Source organism: Abramis brama (genome assembly GCF_963993115.1).
Source record: "Abramis brama genome assembly, chromosome: 23".
In the NCBI taxonomy this organism is placed as follows: domain Eukaryota; kingdom Metazoa; phylum Chordata; class Actinopteri; order Cypriniformes; family Leuciscidae; genus Abramis; species Abramis brama.
The window spans coordinates 27506240-27524221 of record NC_139985.1 but is presented as its reverse complement, the minus strand read 5'-3'; the positions used below and the strand labels follow the sequence as shown (position 1 = coordinate 27524221).

At 37.4% G+C, this 17982-nt stretch overlaps 2 protein-coding genes across 3 annotated transcripts in view; both read left to right on the top strand.

Moving 5' to 3' along the window:
- Positions 1–14556, top strand: part of mapk14b (mitogen-activated protein kinase 14b) — a 36468-nt gene extending 21912 nt beyond the window's left edge. Inside the window, exons 6-12 of one of the 2 annotated variants that reach the window (XM_084100535.1) lie at positions 1365–1412; positions 1607–1721; positions 3053–3124; positions 8868–8947; positions 12211–12289; positions 13175–13348; positions 13437–14556. In XM_084100535.1, coding sequence (XP_083956661.1) covers positions 1365–1412; positions 1607–1721; positions 3053–3124; positions 8868–8947; positions 12211–12289; positions 13175–13348; positions 13437–13504 — 636 coding nt within the window. In that variant the 3' untranslated portion in view covers positions 13505–14556. Of the gene's footprint in view, positions 1–1364; positions 1413–1606; positions 1722–3052; positions 3125–6642; positions 6723–8867; positions 8948–12210; positions 12290–13174; positions 13349–13436 lie in introns of both variants that reach the window. The other variant, XM_084100534.1, reaches the window with a different exon arrangement.
- Positions 14557–16235: 1679 nt separating this feature from the next.
- The window catches only part of srpk1b (SRSF protein kinase 1b), a 52308-nt gene continuing 50561 nt past the window's right edge, over positions 16236–17982 (top strand). The window contains exons 1-2 of the mRNA XM_084100806.1: positions 16236–16334; positions 17469–17523. Of these exons, the coding sequence (XP_083956932.1) occupies positions 16322–16334; positions 17469–17523 (68 nt within the window). The 5' untranslated portion in view covers positions 16236–16321. The remainder of the gene's footprint in view (positions 16335–17468; positions 17524–17982) is intronic.

The window sequence follows — 17982 nt, the reverse complement described above, 5'->3', positions numbered from 1 at the left end:
TATATATATATATATATATATATATATAAACATTCATAATACTACAAATTGATGCTGTTCTTTCTGTTAATTTTTTATTCATCCTCAAATTTTCCACAAAAATATTAAGCAGCACAGCTGTTTTCAACATTGATAATAATAGTAAATATTTCATGAGCAGCCAATAATCTTATTAGAATGATTTCTGAAGGATCATGTGATACTGAAGACTGGAGTAATGATGCTGAAAATTCAGCTTTGATCACAGGAATAAATGACATTTTAAAAGATATTCAGTTAGAAAACTGTTTTTGTTAACAAATTGTAATAATATTTCACTATATTACTGTTTTTAATGTGTTTTTGATCAAATATGAATGCAGCCTTAGTGAGCAGAAGAGACTTTAAAGTATATTACTGACCCTAAATCTTCAAACGGGAACGCCCGTGTGCGTGTGTGTATATATACGGTATATATATTAGCGCTGTCAGGCGATTACATTTTGTTTATTTGATTTACACGACATGGAGATTAATTAATCACAAATCAAATTTGGCTGACAAAAAATACCCCCAAAAGATAATTTAAAGTCATTATTGTGTTAAATGAGAAAAGCATAAAATAGACATTGCAAAAAGCTTTAGAAAAAATATTTTATGTGATTCAACAAAGAATTTATTGCACATAAACTTTTAGATTTCATATAAACTTTTAGACTTTTACATCATGATATAGTAAATATTAGACAAAAACTCGTACAAGGGCATTTTTGCCCTGATATCTTGAAGTTTAGGGCCTTTCTAACTGTAATCTGTAGCCTCCATCATGAAGTGAGTTGTTGCTCTGTTTGCTATGTTATGAAATGTAAGATGAACTGTAGGTCTGGGGTGGGGCAGGTGTGTTAAATGCATTATAAATATATATACACACACACATTATTTATTTGTTTAAGGTCTTTCACATTTAATAAAATATCTGAAAAAACTACAGAGCTCCTACTTTAGAAATACAATTCAGAAATGAATGTATTCAGTCACTGGCTGAATCACTAGATGTGTATTAAGGAAGGAATGGCAGTGAGAAAGTTAAACTGATTTGACTCAAACGTATTTCTGAGTTTTTTCTCATTAGTGCGGAACGGTGGTTTTATTGCAGGTTTGCTGAGGGACACAGATTTGGTTTTAGGGCTTCATCTGCACCACTGCTTGTGTAAACACCTTTATGGTTTATAATGAAAGTTGTTGTTTGTTTTCTTTCTGTCATGGCCTGATTTGAGCTCCTAGGATGATGTTTATGAGTGCATGAAAGCGTAGTAAAACATGATGCAAATTCAAAGTGATTCTCACTTACTCAATCTATTTGCTCCCCTTTCTCTGTCGTACAGGATCTTAAACCCGGTAACTTGGCTGTAAATGAAGACTGTGAACTGAAGGTGAGAGCGTGCTCTGTTTGCCAAGATCTTCATCATCGTCGTCATCATCATCTGATGCTTTTTCCACTGTCACATCTGTTATTATTATCCTCTGTTGACCAACAGTGGGTTTATTGTCAGGCAAACACTGAGGCACACAGGGTAATATGAGCGCTCTAGTTTATGACTAATGCTGCTTCTGATACTGTGCTCAGATTTTGGACTTTGGTCTGGCCCGGCTGACTGACGATGAGATGACGGGATACGTCGCCACCCGATGGTACCGCGCGCCAGAGATCATGCTCAACTGGATGCACTACAACATGACAGGTCAGCATTACCCAGAATCCTCACTTGTGTATGGATAGCTTCTGTGTTTGTATGATTCATTACATTTTGTAACTGAAGACAACATTCACAAGTCATTTAACTTTCATGTTGTGTATTATTTCTGGCTGAAACAGAATATTCAGCTGGAAATAATGGTGATGGGATTTGATATCATAAGTGGGTAATGTTATTGGTTAATATCATTTTTCCCCTCCCATACGGCCTCATTTAGCAAAAATGCTTATATTTTATCCCATGGTGTTTTAGTTTTTGTTGTTACGATTTTTGTTTATTGCTTAATTTCTTATTGGTTAAAAACACAGATTTGTGAAGTGTTTCCACATTTGTTGATCGTATTACAGTTGCATATCACCTTGTTTCCTTCTTTCTGACAAGTTGAAAGTTTACATTTGGGTTAATGGGTTTTGTTTGGGATGAAAACCTAAAATATTTCCTAAAATAACATTTGTGGTAACCGTATAGAAATACTAAAACTACTAAAATCGTTTTTTAGTAATTTAAATAAAGTAAAATATGAATATATTAGATAGGAAAACTTAAACCTAAAAATCTTTGTGATGATTTTGTGAAATATTAGAAATGTTGCTTTGACAAAAACTGAAATAAATTAAAGCTGTATCAAAAAAAAAAAAAAAAAAAATGAAAAAGCACATTATAAAATTATTAAAACTTAAACTAAAATGAAAATGACAATAAAAGCTAATTAATTAAAAAAAAAATACTATAATAGTTAAAAAGTTGTAATTTTTTGTAATTATATTGACAGTATTAATAATCAATAGTATTATTAATTGTTGAAAATGAATACACATTGCAGCTTTCTCTCCACAATTTCTTTCATTAGAATAACGTGCACTGAGGAATTTTAGGCCCTGTTTATATTGGTTCTGGTCGATCGGATCACAAGTGGACGGCACTAAATACAGGTGTAAACGTGGTCTAAAAGGTTTTGAGCTCGGCCACGTTCAACCACTTCCAGAGGTCGTCGAAAACGCATTCGAACGGATTGATGTCGTAGTGTAAACGTTCATGTGGTCGAATGTGTTCGAACAGCCACAAAAGGCCGTCTACTCTCCGCCTACTGGCCTAATGAGGAACATTATGGGAAGCGCACTAGCCAGGCGGGATTTAGACTTTGTCGGCTGAAGATCCAAGTTAGGTTTGAACATGAAAAACACACCAAGCACAATATTCTCTCTCCATTTCTGATTTCTAACACACATTTACTAAGAAAGTTAGTATTGCATTGTCTTTAACAGAATGTATTTTGTTTCCACGAATGAGAAGAGTGTTTTTGTTTTGTGTTGTAGTGGACATCTGGTCGGTGGGCTGCATAATGGCTGAGCTCCTCACTGGACGGACCCTGTTTCCCGGCACTGATCGTATCCTTTCCCCATCATTCATCCCCTGCACAAAACCCCCCTTCCTGGAAATACCCCTTTAGCGATGTGGCATTTGTTTAGCCCCCCCCTTCCCATCTGTAAGTGTGAAAAAAAGGCAGTTACGTGTGTGTCAGCCGGTCCTAATTCATAGAGCGAGGCAGTGATCCTGAGGGAAATGAATCAGCTAGTGTCGGGCCTGCGGTCTCCCAGTGAGTCACGCTGCCGGACGGTCCTGTTGACGGAAAACATGAACTTTGCTCAGTCTTAAAGGACAAAGATACTAGCACAGCGTGGGGAATCTTAATGCGTTTCTGCTTCTGCTCTGCTTCACGAGGTCGTCGAATCAAACCTCCTGTGAAAAATACAACACACTCACACACACTCCCACAGTAAATGGGGTCTTGGCCTTTCAAGAAAGGAAGTGTGATCTGCATTTCAAGGAAGTGTGCGATAGAATAGATTATGATAAAGAAGTAGTTATTTGGTTGCCAGATAAATCTGCTTTTCTGTGTGCATTTGTCTTTTTGTGTGTGCATAATAATATAACTCGGTTTAGATGTGTAAAATAGCATTAATTAATATTAGTTAACACTCAATTTGTGTGTGTTCGAGTGTCAGGTGACTCTCACAAATGTACATGCATTCTTACAACAGATATATTACAGAAATAGTTTGGGCTGGAATAAAATTATCATTAATTTATTCCAAACTGCACTAATTCATTTAAATAAATAAATGTATATATTAGGGCTGTCAATAGATTAACTTTTTTATCGTGATTAATCCCACGCTTTTGTGCATGCATATGTATGCTTAATCGTGAAATGAAGTATACATCATTTGTCTTGATTAACGTGTTTATTTTGTCATCATTTGCTAATCCGAAAATCAGATCGAAGGACGATTCTCACAAAGTTATTTTCTGCGAGCTTTTTTCAAGGTAAATGTCCAAAAAAAGACACTTGGAGACTCCAAAAGGACACCTAATAACCAAATGATTCATACATGAATGCACACATGAAAAAAACATTACAGAACTTTTCAGAATTCAGTGTACAGTTTTTAGAGTAGTTTTAGACATGTCATGTTGCGATACTGAACATGGAGATGCCAAAAAAAATAAAGCCCCATTTACTTTCATTGTTAGAAAAAGCTGCATTCTCACAAAATATGAAAGAAAGAAGGTCACAGAGATGAACATTTAAATTTTTTGCTAAACTACTCCTTTAAATCCACACTAACAAAAACGGATAAAGCACACAACACACACACATGGTTTGATGCACTGAAGCTTGTGTGTATGAGCTGCATGTTGACTTGCTGCATTTAAGCTTGGACTGCATTAATGAACTGCTCCGATCGGTCTTCATTTTGCTTGCAAACACTTTTTAGTCTTCGAACAATGATACCTCTCTTTCTTCCTCAACTTTTCACTTACCTTTTGATGATTGTTTGTGCTGTTCAGTAACATCCACCTGTGCCAGATTTGAATAGAAGTCAGTGTGGATCTGGAACAGTGTAGAACTAGCCCACTTTACTGTAGCTCACACATGTTTGTCACATGCAATTGTTAAACGTATTTGCACGCTTTCAGCAACTGCGTTCACATGCATAAGAATATTCTTATGTTAATCAGAATTTGGTCTCATTCCAATGTAAGCGACCATGTTTTGATAATGTAAGAACATTCAGATTTAAACCCATTAACCATAACAAGTATACTGGTTTCTAGAAATCTGAAATAATTTATGCAATGGCCTTAAACAGCTTACCCTTTCACAGCAGATTTATTTAACAAACAGTCAAATATGCTAAATATGATGTTCATTTGCAAAAATAAATCCTTAAATTTGGCATTAATAACTTTTTTCACGCCATCAGCTGCGCGTTCACTCTATCTCTGAGGATCTCCCGGTTCTTGGCTCATTTTGAGTCAGAATTGTGGATTCAGTGAATCATGAACTGAAGACTCACTCTTTGACTGAATCATTTGAATCAATGAGTTGTTGACTCGAGAACAGATGCAAATGGATCAGTCCAGTTCATGAATGAATCGTTCAGTGTGATTTGTGCACCGATTCAGGTTCAATAAAAAGAATCAGTTCGTTCGCGGACTTCACTATCGCGTCTCTTGAGCGGGTGAGGACTTCTTCAGTACAAAATAATGAAGAACGACATGTTTTTATGAAAAACGTGGAGTAAAAAAGTACATTATTATGCTTTGGAATTTAGTGAAGTAAAAGTTTCCCGAAATAAAAAAGACTACTTTGAGTTTGTTGTATTCAAGGTCATTGCATCCCATCACAAAGCATAAAGCCTGTCACGCTGTTGCATTAACTCATGTTTTGTGTGCTGCTTCATGCCAGTGTAACTCAGCAGTGTTGGGGAAATTACTTTTAAAAGGAATGTGTTACAATATTCCATTACTCCCTAAAAAGTAACTAACTGTGTTACTTAGTTACTTTTTATGGAATATAATGCATTGTTACTTTTGCATTACTTTTTCTGGGCTTGCCTGTTTGTTTTTTTAATAACAAAAAAACAGAAGTTCTGTTTTTAGCAAATGTAAAGTCCCTTTCACACCAAAAGTGAAATTAATAAGCTTCAGGCTGAAGGAAATGCAAATTCACGTCTCTACAGTAGAGGGCGCAGCTCAAACCTTTCAGATGTTTTCTGTCTCCGGATCGCAGGAGAATACGACACAGGGAATGAAAATTCAACACTCTTTCTTTAACAGTAAAAATTAAAAAAGAAACCGATGTTATGTTAAACTAAAGTCATTTTTAGTTATTTGTATGGTCGAATTGGATCATCAGCAGCAAAGACAATGGTTAATAAAGTGAGATTAAATACATAAAGTATATTTGGGTTATTTAACATTTAATTATTGCAGGTTTGTGTAATATTCTGAATTTGCATTTCACTGTTTTTATTAATTGAGCAATACTGAAACTGTTTTTGTCCTAGTGGGATGAGTAAATGTATGTTAACATTTAGTCTAGAACTACAATAACCATCATGTTCACACACAGCACACACACAACACCTCTGCGCTTCAATCGCGATTTCTCTCTGAACATGGCGACAGGAGAGGCGCAGCCAGTAAATTGGAAAAAAAATGAACTCCGATAGTTTGTTGTAAATTTAAAAGTAATTCATTGCTTTACTAGTTACTTGAAAAAAGTAATCTGATTACGTAACTCGCATTACTCGTAATGTGTTACCCCAACACTAATTCAGTCAGGTAAGTGTGCTAGCTTAGTTCTGCTATGCTAACTAGCTCAATGAAGCAGTTGAAGGATCTGAGAAGTCTTGAAAGCTCCATACATAATGATTGCAGAATGCATGTTGGCTTTGAACCAATCATGGCTCAGTTTTATTTCTAGCTTTATCCCATTTTCCTGTGCTGTTTTTATTCTTTAGTTTAAACTATCATTTTGTTATCACCCCCCGCCCCCCCAGTCCCTGCTTTCATAGTCACCCCATTCCCTGCATTTTCCTTTATTTTGCTCTTAAAGATATTGATCAGTTGAAGCTTATCATGATGCTCGTCGGAACCCCAGGGCCAGAGTTCTTGATGAAAGTCTCTTCGGAGTCTGTGAGTGTTTCTGTTCTGCCTGAGTTTGACTCCCTCTGTCTCACAATGACGGCCTGATGGTCTGTTCTGCTTTCTTCACTCACCCCGATCACACTTCATGCATGTCGCATCATTTTTTTCCCCTTTCTTTTTCACTGGCATGAACTACTAGTTATGCAATCACCTTAAAATAGTCAGTAGTAGTCAGACAGCTGGCAGATGAATTTGCAAAATCGACCCATGATCACGAGTGTGTACGAATGGCTTTCTTAATTCTCGCTCTCATGCGTCCTGCACTTCCTGTTGTATTTCCTGTGTCTGTCTTAACCCTGGATTGATTAACATGGGGGGTGCATGCACTGCAAAAAACATCTTGCTCAGTTTTTTTCTCTTGTTTTCCAGTACAGATGTCTAAACATTCTTTAATCATGATACATTTACCTGAAAAGCAAAATGACAGAAGATATTAGGTATTGTTTTCTGAAAAATGTATCTAAATTTAGTACGTTTTGGGGGTTTTAGTATGAATATGTTAGCCTATGTGAGTTCTATAAGCTAATGTGCTCCGAAACAGACAAAATTCGCATTTAGAAGATATAAGCATTCAAAACGCTCACTTCCGCCAATATGGATCGACGATTTTGATGACATCACTCTGCCCTTCAGCTCTCATCAGATTTTTTTTTGTCCAATCAAATGCACTCTAGAATCTGAAGTCCCGCCCCTACATTATAAATAGACGCTGAAATCAGTCATTTGTTCACACATTTACTATGTTCTACATGGTGAATGGCACATAGTGCACTATATAGGGGATAGGGAATGATTCAGACAGTGTAAATATGCGCATCATGACCTTTTAGGACCCATTTGAATTCTACACAGAATGCTGTATTTTAAAACAATATGGAGGAGATTTGCAGGAAAAACGTACAGACCGACTCGGCATTATAAACCTCAGTGACGAGTAGAGCCATGAAACTTTGTTCACATGATTCTGTTCACTGTTTGGCTTTAGGAACAGTTTCATATTAAATTTTAAAGGGGAATCTATTAGACTGTGTCTGTCATAAGCTTTCAAATGTGGCTTTACCGAGCTCAGCGGCTCTTGGACGAGCTGTGATGTAAACGAAACGCTATTGGCTATTTTTTAAAAGGGGAAGAGCTTCTGTCCCACCCTGTCTTCCTGTTTCAGTGGAAATGACGTCAACACATTAAAGGCACACTATGCAGTTTCCGATGCAATTTAACGTTACTGTCGTAAATACCACTCACGCAGAGCCGTCTCTGCACTCTTCCGGCCGCGCTTTCTTCGTTTTCTTCGTCGACTCTGCCATGATTCACGTCTGAAATGCGTGCTAGTGTCTTCCACAGAGGCTGCTTCATATGTTGTTGATGTATGTGACGTTGTGCCGTAAAGCAAGTCGTGATTCTCGTGAGATTTGTCGGGGCGCCACCTCTCAAACCTGCATTGCTGGTTTTGCCAGCGGCGTCCCCCCCCCCCCCATGCTTTGCTATCGGGATGATTCGCCCTACTACGAGTTCGTTTACCATCGAAATGATTTCGAAGCTGTTATATTAAGGTACAAATCTTTCCCTTCAAATTAAGTTTATTTTTCTGACCCTGTTGGCAGAAATCGTTTTAAGCACATTTTGACACATTTGCGATCGTATTTTCTCCCCTACTGTGACGTATATCCCAGTAAAATGGCTTCTGGAATAAGAACAAATAGGGTGGGGCTTGATTTTGTCTGTGGGGAATTGATTGGATGGTTGTGGTTTGCTATTGGTGGATCTCATGTAAGTGACAGGTTGCCCCGCCCTCGCACCAGTAAACGTGTCATCAGAGCGTCAAAGCTATTTTCATGAAAGATTACGAGGCACATGCATTTTAAACAAATAATGATGTACACATATAAATAATTTATAATAAATTCAATATTTTATGCAATAACATACTACAATATTTGATAAAAATGTAGATTTAAGTTGTCATTTTGCTTTTCAAGTAAATGTATCTCCAGGTTTTCCCTTCTTAAATGATCTCAGCATTAAGCCGCAACGTAAAGCAACCACAGATAGCAGCAGCTGCATTGTTCTCCTGTTTGTCCACTCATATTTGTGAGTGTATTTGAACCGTACACCCCTTGACCTGGGTTCCCCAAGATATAAACCAGCTTCAGCAGATAATGCGACTGACGGGAACCCCGCCGGCCTCTCTAATAAGCCGGATGCCGAGCCACGAGGTGAGCGCACGGACCCTCTCCGAACCGGTGACGGTAGCAGAAACTCCTCCAGACCCGGCCGCTCTGGAATGAGTGACTCAGTTTCCCCCATGTGACTCTTTTCTGTTTGCCTTGGGTCATTTTTAATTTTCCAAACCACTCCCAACCTTTCCCAACCACTGCCTGCTTTTCGTTTATACCTGACCTTTAGGATATACCTAATTTGTGCCCACAGCACTGAGCTTTAAGGCGAATGCCGCCACTCTTTAAACCCAGGCATGCAGTGAGTTTTAGACTGCTTAAGCTCTAACATACAATGTCGAGTGTTCTATGTAGTAAACAATAGATGCAGTGTTTGTTCAACATGCAGTAGAGCTGGTCTGTATTGTCTGAGGTCCGCTGGAAAACACCAGGTCCTGATCGAGATTTCAACGGAAATATTATGTTTGTGACCAAAAAATATTTAGACACACTTTAAAAATATCTGACTGTCATTGCGTTAGATGTAAAATATAAATTTTTAGTGTGCAAATACAGTGAGGAAAATAAGTATTTGAACACCCTGCTATTTTGCAAGTTCTCCCAATCATGGAGGGGTCTGAAATTGTCATCGTAGGTGCATGTCCACTGTGAGAGACATAATCTAAAAAAACAAATCCAGAAATCACAATATATGATTTTTTTAACTATTTATTTGTATGCTACAGCTGCAAATAAGTATTTGAACACCTGTCTATCAGCTAGAATTCTGACCCTCAAAGACCTGTTAGTCTGCCTTTAAAATGTCCACCTCCACTCCATTTATTATCCTAAATTAGATGCACCTGTTTGAGGTCGTTAGCTGCATAAAGACACCTGTCCACCCCATACAATCAGTAAGAATCCAATACTAACATGGCCAAGACCAAAGAGCTGTCCAAAGACACTAGAGACAAAATTTTACACCTCCACAAGGCTGGAAAGGGCTACGGGGAAATTGCCAAGCAGCTTGGTGAAAAAAGGTCCACTGTTGGAGCAATCATTAGAAAATGGAAGAAGCTAAACATGACTGTCAATCTCCCTCGGACTGGGGCTCCATGCAAGATCTCACCTCGTGGGGTCTCAATGATCCTAAGAAAGGTGAGAAATCAGCCCAGAACTACACGGGAGGAGCTGGTCAATGACCTGAAAAGAGCTGGGACCACCGTTTCCAAGGTTACTGTTGGTAATACACTAAGACGTCATGGTTTGAAATCATGCATGGCACGGAAGTTTCCCCTGCTTAAACCAGCACATGTCAAGGCCCGTCTTAAGTTTGCCAATGACCATTTGGATGATCCAGAGGAGTCATGGGAGAAAGCCATGTGGTCAGATGAGACCAAAATAGAACTTTTTGGTCATAATTCCACTAAACGTGTTTGGAGGAAGAAAAATGATGAGTACCATCCCAAGAACACCATCCCTACTGTGAAGCATGGGGGTGGTAGCATCATGCTTTGGGGGTGTTTTTCTGCACATGGGACAGGGCGACTGCACTGTATTAAGGAGAGGATGACCGGGGCCATGTATTGCGAGATTTTGGGGAACAACCTCCTTCCCTCAGTTAGAGCATTGAAGATGGGTCGAGGCTGGGTCTTCCAACATGACAATGACCCGAAGCACACAGCCAGGATAACCAAGGAGTGGCTCTGTAAGAAGCATATCAAGGTTCTGGCGTGGCCTAGCCAGTCTCCAGACCTAAACTTTGGAGGGAGCTCAAACTCTGTGTTTCTCAGCGACAGCCCAGAAACCTGACTGATCTAGAGAAGATCTGTGTGGAGGAGTGGGCCAAAATCCCTCCTGCAGTGTGTGCAAACCTGGTGAAAAACTACAGGAAACGTTTGACCTCTGTAATTGCAAACAAAGGCTACTGTACCAAATATTAACATTGATTTTCTCAGGTGTTCAAATACTTATTTGCAGCTGTATCATACAAATAAATAGTTAAAAAATCATACATTGTGATTTCTGGATTTTTTTATTTTAGATTATGTCTCTCACAGTGGACATGCACCTACGATGACAATTTCAGCCCCCTCCATGATTTCCAAGTGGGAGAACTTGCAAAATAGCAGGGTGTTCAAATACTTATTTTCCTCACTGTTTTTTTGAGGAACTGCATATTAAGATAACTCTTAATCTCAGACCGCTGCAGTGATTATGTATTTTTGTAGGCCATCCCGTAAGTTCGCGTCACCCGGGTTCCCTCGCAAAAAAAGGGGGTTGTTTTTTTTTCTATTGGATTTTTGCTGAAAATAAGTGACCAACAAAAGTTCATAATTCTTACATGATAATCTTTACAAATGAACACAACTTGAATGCAATTGGTAGAAGTTAAGAGATAAACGTAGGCTATAAACGAACTACACCACAGTCACGTGACTTCAACAGCACCATCACCAAGTTTCCGACAACTCTTTATTTTCCCTGAAAGTTCAAGCTGTAATAGTTTAAAAAGTGGACAAACTTTGTAGTCCCATTTAGACACTTGTTAAAGGAGCTGTATGTAAGAAATATATTTCAATTAATCATAAAATGGCCCTGATATGTCTCTAGACATTAAGAAATCATGTTCATTTCAAATACTTATATCACTGACAACAGTAGTACGGCCAGGATATTGTCATTTAAAAAGTGAAATTGCAGCCCTCAACTGATGTTGATGTTGTCATGTTGAGTTTTGGCCTGATGCTCCACCCTCCACCTATCTACCAATCACGAAGTCAGTAGTGTTTCGGCATCCGGGTTGCCAGCTCAGCTCTAGTTACCACAGCTGCAGCTACAAACGTTCGTGCTGGATCCTGCAGCCTATCTGGCAACCTCGAGTCAGGGGAGAGGGGGAGGGGATACACCGCTCTACAGTAATTTGAAAGTGATTGCAGTACCAGTTTTGGCCACAATCTTACATACGGCTCCTTTAACAATCGCCTTTTTCAAAGCAAGTTAGCTTTCAAAAAAATCACAAGCGGGGTTTTAGTGATGTAGAATAAAACATGAAAGTATCTTGATCTTGTGTTCACCACAGACCTTTAGGCATTTAACCAAAAACTCATTGACTTCGGGACTTCGGGAGTGGAGTAGTTAACATGCTAACTTGTTTCCGGGTTTTGGCCTTCAGAAATACGTCATCCCTGCAGCATTCTACTGTTGTCATGCTTTTCTCTTGGCCGTCTTTGTTTGCTTTGCTTTGCCCTCAATTTTGTCCTTCTTTTGACTCATTAATAATTATGTGTAATCCTTTAATCCTTTATTTTTTTAATCAACAGGCAAGGAACTACATCAATTCTCTTCCTTACATGCCCAAAAGGAGCTTTGCAGATGTGTTTATTGGTGCAAATCCATTAGGTAACAATTCTGCCTTTCTATACAATGATGAAAACCCGTTTCACTGAAACTCATTCGGCTGAAATCCAGACATCTTTCAGAACCGGCTGTCAAAGTTAATGTGTGAAGTTAAGAGTAATTAACATATTTACAGAGTCATTACCGTTCTTTTCAGTCAAAAGTCATTGATCACATTTTTTTTATTCTACTGACCACCCAATTTGTAACTATTAGAAATATAAAACATAAAGTCAATATATTCTGAATAATATGCACTACTTATAACTTTAGGGTGAATAATTTTTTTTTTTTTTTTAAGACACTAATAGTTTTATTCAGCAAGGACGCATTAAATTTGTCAAATGTGACCATTAAGACATTTATAATGATACAATAGGTTTCTATTTCAAATAATGCTGTTCATTTGTACTTAAATATAATAAAAAGGATAATTACATGCAACTAATCCTAAACCAAACTCTAACCCTGTAGTAAGTACTTGTAGCTAATTAGTATTACTCAGTATAATTACACTGTAACACGGACACCTTAAAATAAAGTGTAACCAAAAAATGTACTTTAGAAATATGTTGTCTTTATAATTTCACAATTAATAACTCACACAGTATTTTATGCATGATCATATTTAGCTGGAATCCCTTTTTTTCCAGCTGAAGAACGATAAAAACATTGACAGCCAATCAGAATCCATCCTGCATCTTAATATGCTTTTGATGCTGCATTTATAATGAACTTAAATATACATCAAACAAACTCACACATATAGCTTTTTTAAAGATTTTTTTTTAAATGACCACACTGATTCTAATGTGCGCAACATTAATGTTGCGCAATCGTAAACCCTTCAGTGATTATAAATGCTGCTTGTTGTGTGTTGTGTTTCAGCTGTGGACCTGCTGGAGAAGATGCTGGTTCTGGACACGGATAAACGGATCACAGCGTCAGATTCTCTCGCGCACCCGTACTTCTCCCAGTATCACGACCCAGACGACGAGCCCGAGGCAGAACCGTACGACCAGAGCTTCGAGAGTCGCGATCTAGAGATCGAAGAGTGGAAACGTAAGCCTGTGCATTCGATGACATTTCATTGAATGACCTCTCCGTGATGTAACGCCAGTGCTTTCAACAGTCGTGTCTTTGCCCACAGGGCTCACGTACGAGGCGGTGGTGAGCTTCGAGCCTCCAATGTTCGACGGAGACGAGATGGAGGCGTGAGGAGAATCACTGAGGACCTTCGACCGTACAGGAAAATGACATTCAAGTGCCTGCCATCATCAAGTCCATGCCTTCACACACGTTCGGTCAAAATAAGAGGGAAAAAAACATGCAAACTTTCCAAAAGGACACAGAGAATGTAATGTTTTGTGCCCTATGCCCCGGTAAAATGAACTGCTTTTTTTTTTAAATTAGAGAAAAATATGCATTCTCATGAAAAATCAGCATTTTAAACATTTAATATTCTTTCTCTGGGGAAGTGAAACGTTTACCTCCGAACTCCGCTTGCAGCCTATACGATAAATAAAGGCCAGAGAAATTCTGTACTGTCAGAATACTAAGTTTTAGATATGTAAATAAAATGGCACAGCTGTATATACATGGAAATAATGTGCACCAACAGTTTTATTTAGTATTTGCAGCGAAGCACACATCACAGAATGTGACCTGCATTATAAATAGCAAGTGAACGAACTAAAGAGTGAATCCGAACACGTAAAGAGATTGTAATTACTATATAGTGCTGTGTGTAGAATGTAAACAGACGCAGTGTTCTTCTGCCGACCGCATCAGGAACAGGAATGAAATATCAATACATGCAGACATGCTTGTTCTGAAATCTATATGGGGAAATATTTAGATATTGGTGCTCAGTGCGGAAACTCTCACGATTTTTTACATTAAAATGTTATAGGCAAATCTCATGAATCCTCTTTAGGACACACAAAATCAGAAGAAAAAAGCGAAATATAAGAAAACAACGGCTATTTTGAGAACCAATAATAATGTTATTATATTATTAATATATATTAATGATTCATTCATTTTACCTCATGACAGGGTGCTCATTACCGCAATGCAACAAAATCTCATTGCTGTAATAGAGTGGATAAACATTAGATTTATTATTTCAATGGTACATTATTTTGTCCATCATGATAATATCTGTTGTAACGCTTTTATTTAATACAGATTTAAATTTTAAATAAAAAAAATTCTTGTTGCGGTAATGAGACTCGGCATTGAGAATAATGGATTTAAAAAAAGAAAAATCATGAAAGGCATATCAAAATGCAGAAGGTTTTAAAGATATGCTTCCTTTTTATATATATATAAAAGGAAGGTTTATATATATATATAAATGTATTTTATTTTATTTTGGGGTTAAATGTGATTTGGACATGTTTTTGTGCGATCCATCCTTTTTATCTGCCTGCTTTTCCCCAGAGTTAACTCCTTGTTAAAAGGCAGCTGATCCTCTAGCTAGACTAGAGCGTAGTTTCTCTCCCAGCCATTTTCCTTCATTTATTATTTATGTAAATTAAGAGAAATGGGTGTGAAAAGGGGATTAGGTTTGAACAGTAAGTGAACAGAACAACTCTACGAGCGAGAGACGGTTGCATTATGGCCCACAATAAAATGATTCCCCTTTATTATTGTTTGCCCTGGGAAAGACATACAGCCTGGAAGTTCATGTTTGCAAAAATGAAAGAACCTGAGCCAATATTCTGCTTTTCCATTGATCTTGATTTAACAGCCCAGACTAGAAGACCGTCATCACGAATGTGTTTTCTCAAGCGCAGCCGGCATCTAACTTATTGTATCAGTTGTTTAAGATTATTTTTAAGGTGTTTTCTTTTTCACTGTATATTATCACTTAATTTTATTCAGCAATATTTTCTGTGTTGAGCATGTATTGTTATATGTGAGGCGGGGTGTGTATTTATGCGCATTTTACAGTTTTCCGAGGAGTGGAGAATCACTAAACGTGTCAATCAGTGGTGCATATTTCAGTTTGTCGCATGGAACCATTTTACATAGAAAAGAGATCATTGTATCACTTTTTTGTGCATTTAACAAGTTTTTCTTTAGTCACCCATAAGTTATGTGGTCTGTGAACAACCACTGCTATACAGAAATAAAGGCAATTATTTTTCACAACACTCATTCTTTGCCATTTCTTTTGCACATGACGGTTTTATATTTTAAAACAATATTTAAATACTACATTTTAAAGAGGAATAAATGTAGAGTTGCATCAGTACAAACTATTCTTTGAAAACACTGCCGCCAAGTGGTAATTGCTCATAGTACAAAGTGGAATACTGTTACATAAAAATAAATGTATTGAAGAACCATTGCAATTATAAGACATTTTTTAACCTCTCGTGACACCAAAGGTAAACTCAAAGAAATTAGTAAAATAAGGTGATGAGAGTACTGTGTAAAATCAAGTATGCAGAATACAATGTGTGTTTAGAGCATTTTCTCGCTATTGTAGCCCTGAGGAAAAAAAAAAATACAATTAACTGAACATGTGTGACAACATGCCCCAATAGCACAGCATAGATGAGGGGCAAGTTGTCACAATAGCAACTTATAGCACAATAGCAACTGCACTGATGCTGATTTGAGAAGAATATTATATATCATATCTGTATATTAATATTAATATCTGAATGATGAACTACTTACACATCTACCACAACATATCTGTTTTTAAAACTATTGTATTATTGACTATGCAATAGCTTTTCTGCTGATTTAATATATATTTTATATAGTTGGCTGAATGTATACTATACTAGTGCGGTTTCAATGGTCCCTTGTTTACCCAACAGCGATTACAAACCTAACTCGACTTTTTTGACTCCAGACCTTGTGGCATCTTCTGTATGCGCGCGACTCGAGTCGTGTGTACATGTGGGTGTGATACTGTACTTCTGTTGTTTGGTTCAGTTGTTGTTTGGCAAGTTTTGTGCGCATGCGCGGACCGTTACATGTGAGTGAATCTGAGCTCTTAGCCGCCGGTGCAGCATGGAAAGGAAAGGTGAGCATCAAAACGACTTAATTACTGTCCTCCAAAATAGTTTGTATCAACAGTACACATGTAAATAGAAATAAACATCGCACCCAGACTGAATCATATCCGTGTTGTGAACAGGCGCGCTATGAGAGGTGCTAGTGTGTTTGACAAGAGACAAAGCCCATGTGTGTTTAGCTGTTGCTAATATAACAACAGTAACGTTACTCCAGCTTTAACGTACATAGACATCTGCTCATATTACACGGAATATCTGGACATCTGTTGCTTATTTATGGATATATGTTGCGTGTTTCTGATTGTAGTTGCTGTTTGTTGTTGTTAACGTTATATTCTTGTAGCCTCGTTCGCGTGAGCCTCTGCTAGCTGAACTTTCTCTTGTTTTGGCTCGTTTAAAAAAAAATACGACATGTTTATCGTAAAAAATGTTTATTTTAATGAAAGTAAATCAGTGCTGTGATTATTGAAAACTCTCGTTTTGATGTTGTTTGTGTCGTCAAAATGCTAACAGCACAAACTGACTAAGCCGCCAAAACTCACAAATGAATCAATTAAAATATTGTATTGATCATGGTTACCGCCAAATTATTGACTACTGTAAAACTTTAATAACATATTAGGGAATATTGGAACAATATAATAAGCTTTTCAAATATTCGTTTTGTTTCATATTGTTGATGACAGTTTTGGTTCAAATGAAGTCACCACTGTATTATCTGTAACTTAAGTTAGTAACGTTAGTGTGTTATCTTGAAAACTAACGTTAGGTACGTTAACACTTTATTTTCAATGGTCCACTTTTGACTTAAACTTAACTTTGCAAGTACATGTCAGCTTATTCTACTAACCAGAACCCTAAACTAACAGTGTAGTAATAATTCGAGCAAGTTATTTGCGATTTAATGAGATTTAGTTGACATGTAAAGTTCATAGTTAGTAGACTGTCTAAAGTTGACCATCAAAATAAAGTGTAACCGAAAACTGTGATTACCATGTGTTGTGGTGACAAAAATAATGTCCTAATACTGGTCTCATAACATGAAAGATATTACTTTCAGCTGTAACATACATAGAAGACTATCATGCTTACTTGCAGATTATTATTTGCATGCTCAAATAAATTCTTCTGTTTTCTGACAGTACTTGCACTTCAGGCGAGGAAGAAAAGGACCAAAACCAAGAAACCCTGCAAAAAGTGAGTAAATCCAGTTTGTATACGTATATTTCTCAATATTAGGCTAAATCATGAAAAGACTCCAAGGAGATCGGAACATGATTCAGAAACATCAGTGGGTAGAAACAGTGGTGGAAAGTAATAATAATTTTAATGAGTTTACATTTATTATGAGGTCTGGAAATTCAGAATCACTCTACTCAAAACGCTCACACCAAGTCAGCAAAAAAAGAAAAAGAAAAAAAGCTTAACGCATAAAGATCATAACAAAGTGAAAAATGCTATTCTGTTTGAAGTCAATGGAGAAGATATTGAAGATGAGAAGATGAACAAACTCTGAAACAACAACTCTATGAGCCATTTAAAGGGATAGACAAATACAGTCGGCGTTATATTCAAAAATGTCCTGGCTCTTCCAAGCTTTATAATGGGAGTGAATGGTTGTTTCTGTTTTGAAGTCCATCCATCTATGATAAAAGT